This window comes from Aspergillus alliaceus (genome assembly GCF_009176365.1).
Source record: "Aspergillus alliaceus strain CBS 536.65 unplaced genomic scaffold BDW43scaffold_32, whole genome shotgun sequence".
Lineage (NCBI taxonomy): Eukaryota > Fungi > Ascomycota > Eurotiomycetes > Eurotiales > Aspergillaceae > Aspergillus > Aspergillus alliaceus.
Genome location: NW_022474715.1, coordinates 272,246 through 285,042, shown reverse-complemented (window position 1 = coordinate 285,042; position 12,797 = coordinate 272,246). Strand labels below are relative to the sequence as shown.

Sequence of the window (12,797 nt, the reverse complement as noted above, 5' to 3'; positions counted from 1 at the left end):
AACGCACCATTCGAGAATTGTCGGTGGCCTCAGACATCGGAGAGAGAGCTCTAGTTTGGAGAGTGCTTGTTTGCTTAATACATTCCGGTTAGTACCATGCTTTAGTAATACTTTTACTATACTGAAGCATCGATATGCCCCTTTCATGGAAACTTGGAGTGGTGTGCGTTGTTGGCTATCAAGCAGTTCCGTATCTGCCCCCCGCTCAAGATACTCCATAGCTTCAGTATGCCACCAATGCTCTCACCTAGCCAGGATGTGTGCTGCACTTTGCTTTGCGTTAGCACTTCTGTCATCATTTTGCCAGTTCCTGACGATATTAACTCCTGCTTTGAATGTTTCCACGACGAGGAGCGGTAGACCCATACTAGGCAGAGTTCGATTGACTACTGTGAAAAGGGATGGAGGGACAATTCCTCCGAGATCTGAAGGTAGTGAAGATGCTCCATTGATCCAATCAATGTCTTCTCTCATCCTGCCGAATTTCTCAAACAAACCCGTAAAGCCCCATTGTGCTTAGTGTAAAAGAGAAAATCTTGGCTCGGACTGCTTGCCATATCACGGAAATCCTCTCGTATTGTGAGCTCTTCAAAAATCCCGTAGGCTCCCATCTTGAGAAGTCCCCCACTGTCCGTCAATATATCATGCTTTGCCTGAACACCTTTGATTAGCCCGTCGGCCAGACAACCGGCGTTCTCGTGATGAGCCATCGAAAAAATCTTGCCTGCATCAGCACTCTGAGTATCGGTAGATAGAGCAACAACCATTTCCCCAAGCTTGTTATTGACAGCAAATTCCAGAGGAGCCTTTCCATCTCTGCTTTGAGCGAGAGGAGATCCGTACGCTTGCAATAAATGGATAATTCCTGCTATTCGTCATGTCTCATCATCATGCCATAAGACATGATGGTTCTGTACCCTCTGGCGCAGAGAATCCCGTCTCAGTGAAGAAATATTACACTTTCTGCTAAAATTTGCACAAGCATGAAGAGGAATGTTGTGGTCCTTATCTCTTAGTGTGGCTTTCGATTCGGCTTTTAATAACGATTCTACACTCTCCAATCGACATGAGCGACAGGCGTCGAGGTGTTTGTTCTGATGTATTTCTCTAGTCAGCGGCTTCTTGCTTTTGGGCTTCTGTATAGTTTGCCAGTAGTAGCCCAATGATATTATCAGGTTTGGCAGAAGCAGCTATATCAGAAGATTTCGATGTTGTGTGAGGGCAGACAGGTTTGCTCGGCAAATCAACCATGAGACCGTCTCCTCTGCGATAGACGCAGCAATATGAATAGAATTTTAGCCTTTGTAGTCCTTAGTCTCTATCGTAGCATCAATATCGGAAGTAGGGAAGTGGTCGATGGCTTTTGGTTGTGAGGAGGAACGTGCATGGTGATACGGCTCCACGCCGCACATGGTATGCATAAATGTCCGGCCTCTGTGGTTGCGTACCTGAATAGGACCAGCAGCTGCTATCAGGATATCAATATACTGAATGAGAGGTAGACCTTTGGATCGATAGCCTCGTCTCATCAAGGAATGAAAGGGCATAACTCCATCATGATTGACATGGAATGGGTTCGCTCCAGCCTCGAGAACAAAAGGTAGACCGCTCACAGTACCATTTCGACTGAACATCAAATGGATTACTACATTGCCGTTATGATCTGTTGCGTTCACGTTCGCACCAAGATTGACAAGTTTGCGCGGCGCACCGCGGAATCGGTGGTAAGCTCTTCAACACTGATAAAGGAACCACCGTTTTACCGGCATTATCTTTAGCTTTGAGATCTGCTCCTGCTGCTAGGTGAAGCAGAAGCTCGCTATTAATGGTCCCTGAGTATAGACTATGCAAAGGGATTTCTCCGTTGCGATTTCCGAAGTTAACATCTGCCGCCAGATCGATCAACTGCTTGCTCACATATTCGTTTTGGCCGGTTGCAAGATGCAAAGGGGTGTCTCCGACCCCATTTGGGATACTCCAGTCCTTGAGGTATGGCTTCATGTATTCTAAGCTCAGGACTTTGCCTCGTGACATGGCCCATTCGTGAAGCGGTATTCTTTTACCTATCGAGCAGATTTCATCCCATCGCGCCCCGTGGCGAATTTTGCAAATACTTGAATAACGTAATTGATCTTTTGGACGGCTTAAGTAGATGAAATGGGGTGATGTCATTCTTCATCGTGACATTAGCATCCGCTCCATGTAGTATTAACTCTTTGACTCGCCGATTCCTTTCCACACAAAAATGTAATGCCGGCTTGCCATCCACGGTACTTGTATTGGTATTACATCCGGTTTCTAAAAGCAGTACAAAGTACTCTTCAATAGTCTTCCGCCCTTGAGGTGCATTGCCTAGTCGAGCTGCAAAGAGAGAAAGCAGTACAGAAGCATACTCGATTTCTCCATGAGCGCCTAGAATTTGGGCTTCTCGGTGTCACTTAGGATATTCAAAAAAGAACAAAGAACTATTTAGAGGAAGCTGGAAGTTAGGATCAGGCCCTCGGCTCAATAGCAGTTGCATCATATCAGAGCTGAGCAGTTCTGTTGCAGCAGTGACCAAGCATGCGGCACCAATATCAGTCCTTATTTCGATATCACTGACCCTTAATAGGTAATAAGAATTTTTCCCCATTTAACTGCCCAGAACAGTACAGAATCCACGTCTTTTCCCCCGAATATGGTAGCATTGCATGAACGGACTCTATGCTTCCTCCTTTCGAGGCATATTCCAGCGGTATTTGTCCACCAGCTTTTACAATATCAAACGGTCTTGAAAGAGAGCGCTTCGGCTTCATCAATCGTTATGAGGGTATCTGGGAGCGGGTGGCTGTTGCTAGTATTCATCCGCAGGCTTGAGGAAGTCTTTAACAACGGTGGGAGTATATCACACTGGGATAGGTAAACACCGGAATATATAACTTCTCAGATATATACGCTGGGGTACTGGGTTTATATTGTCAAGGTCTGGGATTCGTTACTCGATATATATTGTTGCATAAATAGCTTAACTTATTTCCATCAGTATATGATTCGCTAAATTTTACAGCCTGTCCCATAACCTTTCTAGCAATATAAGGCCGAATGACATATTACTTTTCATAATGAATGGCATACATACTGCAATTATTGAGGTCGGAGCTTGAATGACAAATTTGTGAGGGCTAGGCAACTAACGTGACGTGGACTGAAAAACGTGCAAACGCGCAATCAAAGACTTGCCTTAAGGCTTAGCGTTTCGATTTACCTTCTTGAAGTATGATATCCATAGCCATTCTCTTCCACCCCGTCACTCGCGAATTCAAACATTGCATCAATGGAGCAATTGACTGATAATTATTTCCTCCCAAGTGGAGCTGGACGCTGCACGGATAATGCCTTTGGTCCAACAAGCTGTTCGAGAGAGTTTGACTTCACTTTGACCCCGATCCAGTGGGTATAGCCACAGGCGACAAGATTAGAACTGCGCTCGAACGTTGGGATTGGTATATGAGATGTGCTGGAATGTCGCGGGGGATTCGATGCCGTGCTACTGGACCAGCCGCTCTCGCATGGTCAGAAGCAGCTGTTTTGTCTGGCTAGGGCTATGTTAAGGAATTGCGGGAGTGGGCTTTTGATCCTGCATGAGGCGACTGGTAATGCTGATGGGGTGACAGATGCTGTAATGCAGAAGGTTATGAAGAAAGCGTTTGGGCGGTATACTATTATTAGCGTTGCGCATCGGGTATGTGTATCCCTGCTTTGTCCTGTGTTTGTTTTCTTGCTGATGGATGCATTAGCTGGATACTATACTGGATTCAGACCAGGCTGCGGTTTTTGAGTGTGGGAGGTTGGCGGAGTTTGATGTGCCGGATAGGCTGCTTGGTCGGGGCAGTACTTTTCGGAGGATGTACGGAGATAGATGCCTAGTGTGCTTAGATGGGCTGTAGGAAGTGGCTGGTTCTGTGGTTTCCTCCTTGCTCTGGGCCCAAGAGATGGAAAGGTGGGTATATACAAAGCCGTATAATAGACAGTCTATAGTGAATATAGATATCCAATATGTGATATTCAACTCACCGTGTACATCTCTCCCCAGGAGGTCTCCAACCAACTCCCAACCCCTCCATTACAAGCCTCTCCCTCTCCTCCCACGTCCTCCCCTCCCGTTCAAGATCAATCACCTGTCCGCCGGACGTCCGCTCCCTCACCCCACTAGAATCAAACTTCCACCCCCGCTTCTTCGCATACCGTCGCAGATCCCGCTCAAACGTGGTATCCCCCGACCACCCGAGAACAGCACACCCAACCGTGCGCCAAGGGGAAATGATAATATCCACGCGGCGGTGGGGATTAGTATTCCGTTTCCGTTTCAAACGGACCTGTTCTTCATCATCTGCCTCTGGCAATAGAGTGCCGTCCTCGAAATGCGGATCCTGCCAGACAACGAGGGCCTTATCCAGACTATCGAAGTGTTTACCTGTATCGTCTCCCCTGTAGGGGAGGGTCTGCTGGTCACGATTGGACGTCGTCAAGTGCAGGGCGAGGGTATGCGTGATCCAACCTTCCGATTCGAGACTAGCGACGACATCGACGACCAGGTTACGGGTCACGGATTCGTCGCGATGAGAAAGGATGAGGTCCACGTCGCCGCTTGCTTCCTTCCCGCGACGGTACCCTCCTACTACGATACATTCGACGCCGCGGCCGTCGTAGCGCGCATCAGGACGGACGAGGTTGGCGTGTCGGTGGATGATCCTGGCGATCGACTCGACCTCGGGACGGGAGATTCCCGCTAGGAATTCGTCGTAGTATTTTACCCCGATTTGCTGTACGCGGGAGAGGGTGTTCCAGCCATGTTCGACTATGTCGTCTAGATCTCGCCATTGGCGGTGGTAGTAGAAGTCGCGGGCTGTTTTGGCGCCCACGCCCCAGATACTGTAGAATTGGTGTAGGGTGTGGAGGACCGGATCTGTGTCTAGGGCTGTGGCGGCTTCGAGGGTGCCGTCTTCACTTTGTTGGTATTCGGCGAAGAGGTTGGCGATTTTGGTGTCGCAGCCTGGGAGGGTGAGGACCTCGGATGGACGGCGGAATTCGTAGGGGTAGGCGGCTATTGAGGCGATGGAGGTGCTGTAGGCTCGCACGCCTATTTCGTCTAGGGTGAGTTCTCGCGTCTGCCGGATTTTGATGAGCTGGTTGATGAATCTTTCGTTGGGTGGGTGGAGGGGTGCGGAGCGCATGCAGGCGTATAAGGTGTTGTTCTTGACCCAATCCGGGGACGGTGGTAAGGGGGCAGTTTCCTCGTTTTCGGACGTGGATTGTCGGTATAGCTTGGGTGGGTGATGCTGGCTGGATGGTGCTTCGTGTCGGCGAGCGAATCTGTTGGGGAGTGCTGGTGGTGGTTTGAATACGGCGTCTTGCCTTGCTCTTTGTAGTATATCGCTTGCTTGTGAGCCTTTTGTGTATGTGCTGCTGGGTTGGGTAGCAGGCCGTTCGACCTTGCGAGCTTGATATACCATGAAGGGTTCAATGGGTACCAGCTCTTTTGTCTCGATGCATTTGTCCAGCCATTCCAAACGGACAACTCGGAGGATATCTGTTTGCTCATCGGAGATCGAAGTGTTTGCCTGAGTAAAAGCAACCAATGATCGATCTGATGATATGGATCTAGGCCTGGGTCTCTTTAAGTGTCTGCCAGTATCATGCTTGCTTTGCACGCCATCTTCTTCACTCTCGGACTCCGTACTAAGATCGACCACTTCGACTTCTGCGACAGCATCCTTGGATCGCGTATTGGACTCATGTACACGGCTCCGCTTGTCGGACACTTCCGTAGTCGCAAGATCAAGATCCTCCGTCCATACCCCGCGAGATCTGAGCTCCAGAGCAGCTCGTTTCTTCTGCCCAACTTTGCCTAGGATCAATCTCGCCTCAGAAGCATCGTATGTCAGACGTGCATCTCGACTGACAAGAGACTCTTCGATATGATGCAGTGCTTCCAGACTAAGGTGAGTAGGTAGCACGAATATAGGGGCATAAGATGAAAAGCTAGGTCCATGACCGTCGTGTAAAGATGAGGTTTCGGATATATCATCAGACATGGTAGAGGGTTACATCCATTTGTTTCGTATACATATCAAACATTGGGGTAGTTAATAGATAACTGTATGTATAATAATTGAAAATATCTTCAATGCAGGATAAATTGAATGTAAGTCTCCATCGCTCATGTCTGAAGATGCTGATACTTGGAAATCGAGCTTGTATAGGTTTAGTTTTTCCGACCCCGTATTTATACAACTGAAGCACACCCCGCAGCCGTTGAAGATCGTCAATTTCTCAGCTGTAGTACCCTATCAAAGATAAGAATGAAGTGATGAAGGACCTCATGGCGAGGATACAGTATTAAGATCAAGTGGAATGCGATCCTTGTGTCGAGAAATTTATTGGAGTAAGGATGGTGATGTCATGCGCCTACTGGTGCCTGAGGCACATATCCCATACCAAAAATGGAAGAGTATATAGATTATAGATCATTAACCTCGTGTAAAAATCGTGTAATTTTTGTTTCAGTCATATCGCGCGCCAAATCCTCATGTCGTTCATATCTATCCATTCGAACCCATATTAAGAACAATATTTTCAGCCAGACCGACTAGGCCCATCCACCGGCTTCACCGCCACCTGAGATGCACCTTTCTTGCTGATAGCACCGTAGCTGGCACCAGGCGCACCGCCCTGTTCTTCACTTAGGATAGGGGCCTCTTGACTTGCGGCGGCATTGTCGCGATATCCCTCCTCGTCCGTCACGAGGGTCTTTCCGTGTCTTCTTGCAACCCACCTTCTCCAGGGCTTGTACACAAGAACACTAATACCGCCGATGATAATAAAACACCCACAGATGCCACCACCAATGGCATCGTAGTAGTCTCCTGCTGTCTGCACGCCATCCCAGAATTTACCGGTCGGTTCAGCGACGTTGAGGACTAGGGTGAGGAGTTGGATGACACCGATCACGATGGCAACGACGACAGTCAAGCAGGTCAGCACGATTGAGTAGTACAGGAACGCAATAGGGTCGCGGTGGTTCTGGGATGGTTGAATCTCATGGTCCTCGCCGATCAGCGGCGTCTCGGCAGCAGAACTGTCATCCTTCGGTGGGAGGAAGTTAGCAGCGGGCTGGATATACAGTGAAAGCATGAGAGCTCCATCAGTGGTGTCGAGGAGGCACATTCCAGCTGAATGAATATTAGCCATTGTATATTTAAAACTATAAACTAGACGCACCTGTAAAGAGGATTGGGAAGATGAGGATGACCCAGAAATCCGTGCCTCGTGCGGCCTCAACAGATGAAATGCCAAGGAGAGCTATCTCCGAAGATGTATCGAAACCAAGACCGAACAGGATACCAAGCGGATACATCTTCCAAGGACTATAGATTGGTTAGCCAGTGCTTATTTTGGCCTTTGATGTGGTGCAACTTACCGGTCGATCAATTTGAACATCTTCTTGAGCACCGAGAACAGGATACCACCTCCCTCAATCTTCCAGGCCTCATCTTCTTGGCCCTCCGGGAGATCTAATACTTTCTGCATCTGCTTGTACAGCTTGTACAGGATGTAGAAGTTCATAAGTCCTAGCAAGATCAGGAAAGCAGCACTGACGGATGTACCAATAATTCCGCCGACAGTACTGAAGCTGTCAAAGCGTGATGACACGGCGGCCGCAGTGGCGGCCACAACGATAGAAGTGATGATAACAATGCTGTCATTATTTATTAGTCGTGTTAGTCAACTATAGGACGCGAGAACACTCACGTTGAGTGACCAAGCGAGAAGAAGGTTCCCACAGTGACAGGTTTCTGACCCGTTGCCAGCAACCTTCGGGTCATCAGATCGATAGCCTATTGTGACATGTAAGTTAAGCGACTAGTGCAGGATAAAAGGCACATACAGAGATATGATCGGCGTCGAAAGCATGTCTCAACCCGAGAGTATACGCAAGGACGGCATTAGAGACTAGAGATCTATAGCATCGTTAGTATCGACAAGGGACCGTTATTTAGCATACGCAAAATTCTTATCCAAGCAATGAGACATACGGGTAGTAACGCTGATAAACATGTTAGCCTATATCCAAACATGGAGTATCGAGCCCAGATGTCTTCGTCATGATCATGAACTATAACATCGGGGGATATCTTACCAGAACAATAGCAGCTGCAATCCATACGATAATATTGATCAAGGCAATGAACAATATGATAGCTAGAGCACGAAAAGGGATTTTCCGAACACCCGGTATCCGACTATGCGAGCGTTCGGCATGTCGCATAAGTGATTTGGGTGCCCATTTGCTCTTCGTATCGACACTTTGGGGATCTGACGTCTCCCCCGAGAAGCTGGGAGGGGAGGAGTCCCGCATGATTCGCAGGTAGAATATTGTGCAGCAGAAACCGAATTCACGAGATTCCTTTTTGTGTGGTTGAAATATCCTATCCCTCCGATCCGACAGTCTTGCTGGCCAGAATCGAGGGACCTTTATTCTATTCTTTCGTATGTGGGGTAAAACCCTGGAAGGATTGATAAGAGTAAAAGCTATTATCAATTGAAGGCAACCAAAAGGCGGAGCAAATTAAAGCTTGTTTCCTCCCTTGGGTCTGAGTTCCAATTGGATTTCTCCTTTCAAGTCCCTTGCGCTATTCCGGCGAGTCTCGATCTTGGATCAGCGGCGTGGAAGACCAAGTCTCTGAAAGCGGTACAGCGACCGGATGATATACTTCTTTCATAAGTATATTTGACTGATATTCTATTGCCTTGACTCCAATCTGGTACATCTGCGAAATGTCACGGCCGATGACTGCCGATGCCCCCACTATATTCGGCGGAGAGTGCCGATGTGACCCTACCCCACTACTGAGATAAAATGCTTCATAATGTGTCAATTTTATTTTTAACACTATGTACCTATTGTGTGATAGAGCTGGTGTAGCTCACATGTGTAGAATTGGTTCTCTTAAGGTCTAAATCTATTATACAGAGATTCCTTGGTGTTGTGGTCAGGTCACGTGGTCGCCGCCTTAGGCTCCCTATAGGCTCTGACATTGTGTCTTCTTGGACACGACCCTCTTCACGTTGAGAGGAATAGTGTAAGCGGAGTGGACATGGCCACAATCCGAGTTCCACATACCAATCTCATGATCACTTCACGCCTCCATGTCGGGTATACCCCTCTTTGAGAGAGCCTATTCTGTATACTTGATAGGCGGCTGTATGAGGTAGGCAGCCAAAGGCCGAGTTGGACGGTTCGCCGATGACGGACTGGGTCCACTTGGGATCGGCCAAAGTCATTCTTGGCGTGTGGCATCTGGTGGACGATTCAACTATCCCATCGGGATGTTGTCGCCATATCAAAGCAAAAACACCTGAAGTTGCAGGCTCATAGCTCTGTCAACTTCACGGTATAAATGGAGGTTTACAGTAAGGCAAGGGATGCCGGAAGACATCCAGCCGTTCAGTCCTCGAATCAAGCCGCGGCAAGAACGGTCGGCGACGGCGTCCACTTGGTGACGGTTGGCTTAGCCTTACGGAGATCGGAGTTCATGAGAATGTTCCATTCGTTTTTCGTGATAGGCGTCACATCGGAAGCCGACTGTGGAGTCTTAGGTCCCCGCTTAGTCGGGACAGCTCTATATCTCGGCGGATTGGGCTCCCTGCGCGCGCGAACGGTGCGCTTCGGGGAGTTCCGGCTGCTGTGCTCAGCTAGCGGCCGTGGCGGCAAGATGATTCCCTCCTGGCCGAATTGTTTCTTATAAGTTTGGGCGATGTGGGCCAGGAGTTCATCCCGCACATCTAGCTGCTCGTAAACGCGGTGGAAGAATGCTTTACTAAACGGGCGACCTTGGAAATCATCGATGGTACGATGTAGAAGCTGCACGCAGGACGTGACGCAGGACGCTTCGGGGTTTCTGCCTTGGTTGGACAGGATGCACAGTCTGCGCTTGAATGTGTAGATTCGGTCCACGTTGAGCAAAGTCAGGCCTTCTCGGCTGAAAATGACCTCGTTCTGCATGATCGATTGTTGGACCAGGTACTCGTTGGCCTGGCGCTCGTATTGACTGCGGTTTATGGCGTCGGTCCAGCTCTGGCCGAGTGAGAACTTGCTTGCGGCTTTAACCACGGCGCGGTAGACTGTCCGCCATGTTTGTTGGTCAAGCTCGTCGATAGGGATTACCATCAGATCAGATGGCTGGCCTGTTGGGTATGGCTTGCCACGGCCTACTAGCAACGTGACGTGCATCATTTTCTGCTCGAGCTTGGAGGAGATGTAGCCGAGGGCTGGGAGAACTGAGGGGGGAAGAGTCTCTGAATCAAAAGTGAAATCGGGGGAGAGGGGACTAGAGATCATTTCCGTAGTAAGACTGCGGATTGGAGAGCTGGGGACGTAAACGCCCGTTGGACGAGGTAGACGAATGACACCCATGCTGGGATATTGATAAGTAGAGCAGATTAAATACAAAATAAGACTTTAAGAGTCCGTAATGCGGTTGACCACCACGGGGAATCCCCAGATTATTCTCTGGTTATTCACTGGATGGGCCGGATGTTGAGAAGAGAGAAGGGAGGCCTGAGGAAATTCCAACCAGATAATATACCTTTCTGGCCCTGAAAAGAGGGGAAGGTGATGAACGACACGCAAACTCTGCATAATCATAATACCTGTTCTAATCATAGCAAATCCCCCTCACCAGTCATTTTGTATCCCAAGGGGATGGAACCCAATAAGTGGACTCCATCGCAATAACCTTAAGCGCCGGCCGTGACAATTTCACAGAAACCTGCAGCTTATCACCCGTCACGTCCATCTGATTGGTGGGGTGATGACCAAAATAGAATCAATTAGCCGTTTAATTTCCTAGTAAACTCAGGGCCATTTGGACTAAGAGTTCTAAAAATGGCCAATCCTAACTACCTCAATTCGGATACAACCATGATAGCAGCTTCGCCAACACTCAACCATCAACGCAAATCACTCACCTAATTAACCCTTACCAACACATTCTTTTCAGCCCCCGTTCCTCTCGATCGTATAGTCGAATCAATGTGACTTCCATCTCGCCCTAGGATTGGCGCCAAATTCATCACCCCGCCCAACACCGACTCTACTGTACTCTCACTCCAATGATGACCCGACGCGCTGATCCTGCGATATGCACCTGCAGCCATGGTCAGCCTTAGTGTAAGTACTTGCACAAACTATTGAAATCCTGCAGGTGCGGCGGTAGATGTCTGGTTCTGGAAGAAAGCTCTCCGCTAGCGTAGACCTTAGCTTACGCTTTTATCTCCGGCCCATGATCTTCCCTTGGGCAGTGGGTTATACCCCGCTTTGAGTGATTTTTGGGGGGTATTTGTGGCGTAATCGGCTGTACTGTTGGCATATTCCCTGGTTGCCCCTCTCCTTCAGTTCCAAAGGTGGTCTGCCGGAGTGGCGTGGGATTGGTGTTCAGTCTAGAGGAGCGGCTGAGGTTCTGTCAGCCTTGCCAACGTTGGAATCCGTTTCCGTCCAATCTGCCCTAATACTCTCGCAAGAAGAGTACAACATGTGCCGGCACCCGAGCCGTCCACGCTTCCATGTTAGGTAGTGGGTCACCAGAACCTTGGTGAAGAAGGACAGTCCAGATCGTCCGGAAGAAATTGCAAGCTATAGCTCTCTGTGATCTGGGCTCTAGTCCTATAGAGTTGTTCAGATGCTGGCACACTATCTAGCCAATGTGGGAGTCCTCACATAGGTTCCAGCGCTAACTAGCAAAACTCAGATTAAATACTCGGACTTTCTTTTCCAAGTGGCCCTACTACGAAATCCACGTGAACTGATTATATTAACCATGGGCCAGGCGCCGGTGTCAGCCGAAGCACTGGTTTTCAATATTGCCTCAACATGGAAGTGACAATCGCACCTTGCCAAGTCACATGGGTTGCCGACCTGGGTGACAGTATAGAACAGGCACCTTGACTTTTACCTGGATAGCACTTGAAGCATTCTGATTTGAACGGTGGTGATAATCTCTGAGAGTGATCTTTTCTCTGTTGCTCTGTTTGAGGCGCGCAGGAGGATGATAAATATCGTGGATGCCATCAAGCTGTACGGCCTAGGGCATTATTGAGGAAGACCCTTTCCACTTTTGCCATGCTAATTAGATTTAATTCATTAAATAAGATGAGCCTGTGCTTATAATGGCTGCGATGAGGAACAAAAAAAGCTTTGTCGGCCCTGAGTCTGGTAAATACGTTCGCAATCGTAGCGAAAGCCACATCGAAAGGTAGACTGTATAATGCATACAAGCGCGAGTTGGGGTTCGGCCTTTTCAATAAACTATATACATCGTCTGAAACCGTGTGGTCATGGGTGTATAGGTAAAGTTTCAAGGTATGCCGGATGCATTGAAAATCACACCAAAGTGCGCCGCTGTGCAGAACCAAACGCCGAGAGGTTCTCCCTCTTCTACTGCCCAAGCCAAACCCCTGAAGGTGGAGTTGGAAGAGTACCTAGGAGGAGTCTTGAGAAGAGCCAAGATAGATCCATGCGCATCATTAGCTATGTTCTCAAGCATTTCATAGGACGGCCATGGAAACGGGAGAAAGATATTGATAAAGAAAACAACTCTATTAAATGAACACTGGGGTTCGTGTGAAACCATTTGGCGCAGATAGTGGTATGATAATGGTCATATTATCCAGCTTTGAGTTGGTGAAAGGGGTTTGCCTCGAAATAAGCCCGGTGCATGCTGCATGTGACGAGCATGATACGCAGAAGGAGCGCGACT

At 48.6% G+C, this 12,797-nt stretch overlaps 4 protein-coding genes across 4 annotated transcripts; 1 reads left to right on the top strand and 3 right to left on the bottom strand.

The window, feature by feature from the left end:
• Window positions 1-1,295: 1,295 nt before the first annotated feature.
• Window positions 1,296-2,034, bottom strand: BDW43DRAFT_312728 (ankyrin repeat domain-containing protein; the record flags this gene model as incomplete). The annotated part of the gene is made up of 2 exons (XM_032047419.1): window positions 1,296-1,626; window positions 1,685-2,034. The coding sequence occupies 2 exons, from the start codon at window positions 2,032-2,034 to the stop codon at window positions 1,296-1,298; spliced, it is 681 nt and encodes a 226-aa protein (XP_031898646.1).
• A 1,251-nt stretch (window positions 2,035-3,285) lies between these two features.
• Window positions 3,286-4,075, top strand: BDW43DRAFT_281701 (uncharacterized protein). The gene is made up of 2 exons (XM_032042542.1): window positions 3,286-3,721; window positions 3,777-4,075. The coding sequence occupies exons 1-2, from the start codon at window positions 3,584-3,586 to the stop codon at window positions 3,924-3,926; spliced, it is 288 nt and encodes a 95-aa protein (XP_031898645.1). The 5' UTR covers window positions 3,286-3,583; the 3' UTR covers window positions 3,927-4,075.
• BDW43DRAFT_301487 (high-affinity nickel-transport protein-domain-containing protein) lies at window positions 4,050-8,398 on the bottom strand (the record flags this gene model as incomplete). Its single annotated transcript, XM_032045055.1, has 7 exons — window positions 4,050-6,021; window positions 6,626-7,211; window positions 7,261-7,406; window positions 7,460-7,738; window positions 7,792-7,877; window positions 7,928-8,000; window positions 8,163-8,398. The coding sequence occupies 7 exons, from the start codon at window positions 8,396-8,398 to the stop codon at window positions 4,050-4,052; spliced, it is 3,378 nt and encodes a 1,125-aa protein (XP_031898644.1).
• Window positions 8,399-8,903: 505 nt separating this feature from the next.
• On the bottom strand, window positions 8,904-10,660 carry BDW43DRAFT_281689 (uncharacterized protein). Its single transcript, XM_032042541.1, has one exon. It carries the CDS (start codon window positions 10,454-10,456, stop codon window positions 9,500-9,502), a length of 957 nt encoding a protein of 318 aa, XP_031898643.1. The 5' UTR covers window positions 10,457-10,660; the 3' UTR covers window positions 8,904-9,499.
• Between the last annotated feature and the right edge of the window lie 2,137 nt (window positions 10,661-12,797).

Bases quoted from the DNA above. Each gene is read 5' to 3' on its own strand.
- BDW43DRAFT_281701 (XM_032042542.1), top strand. From the start codon at position 3,584: ATGTTAAGGAATTGCGGGAGTGGGCTTTTGATCCTGCATGAGGCGACT. The intron at 3,722-3,776 runs GTATGTGTATCC...TGGATGCATTAG, and splicing joins TTATTAGCGTTGCGCATCGG to CTGGATACTATACTGGATTC.
- BDW43DRAFT_281689 (XM_032042541.1), bottom strand. From the start codon at position 10,456: ATGGGTGTCATTCGTCTACCTCGTCCAACGGGCGTTTACGTCCCCAGC.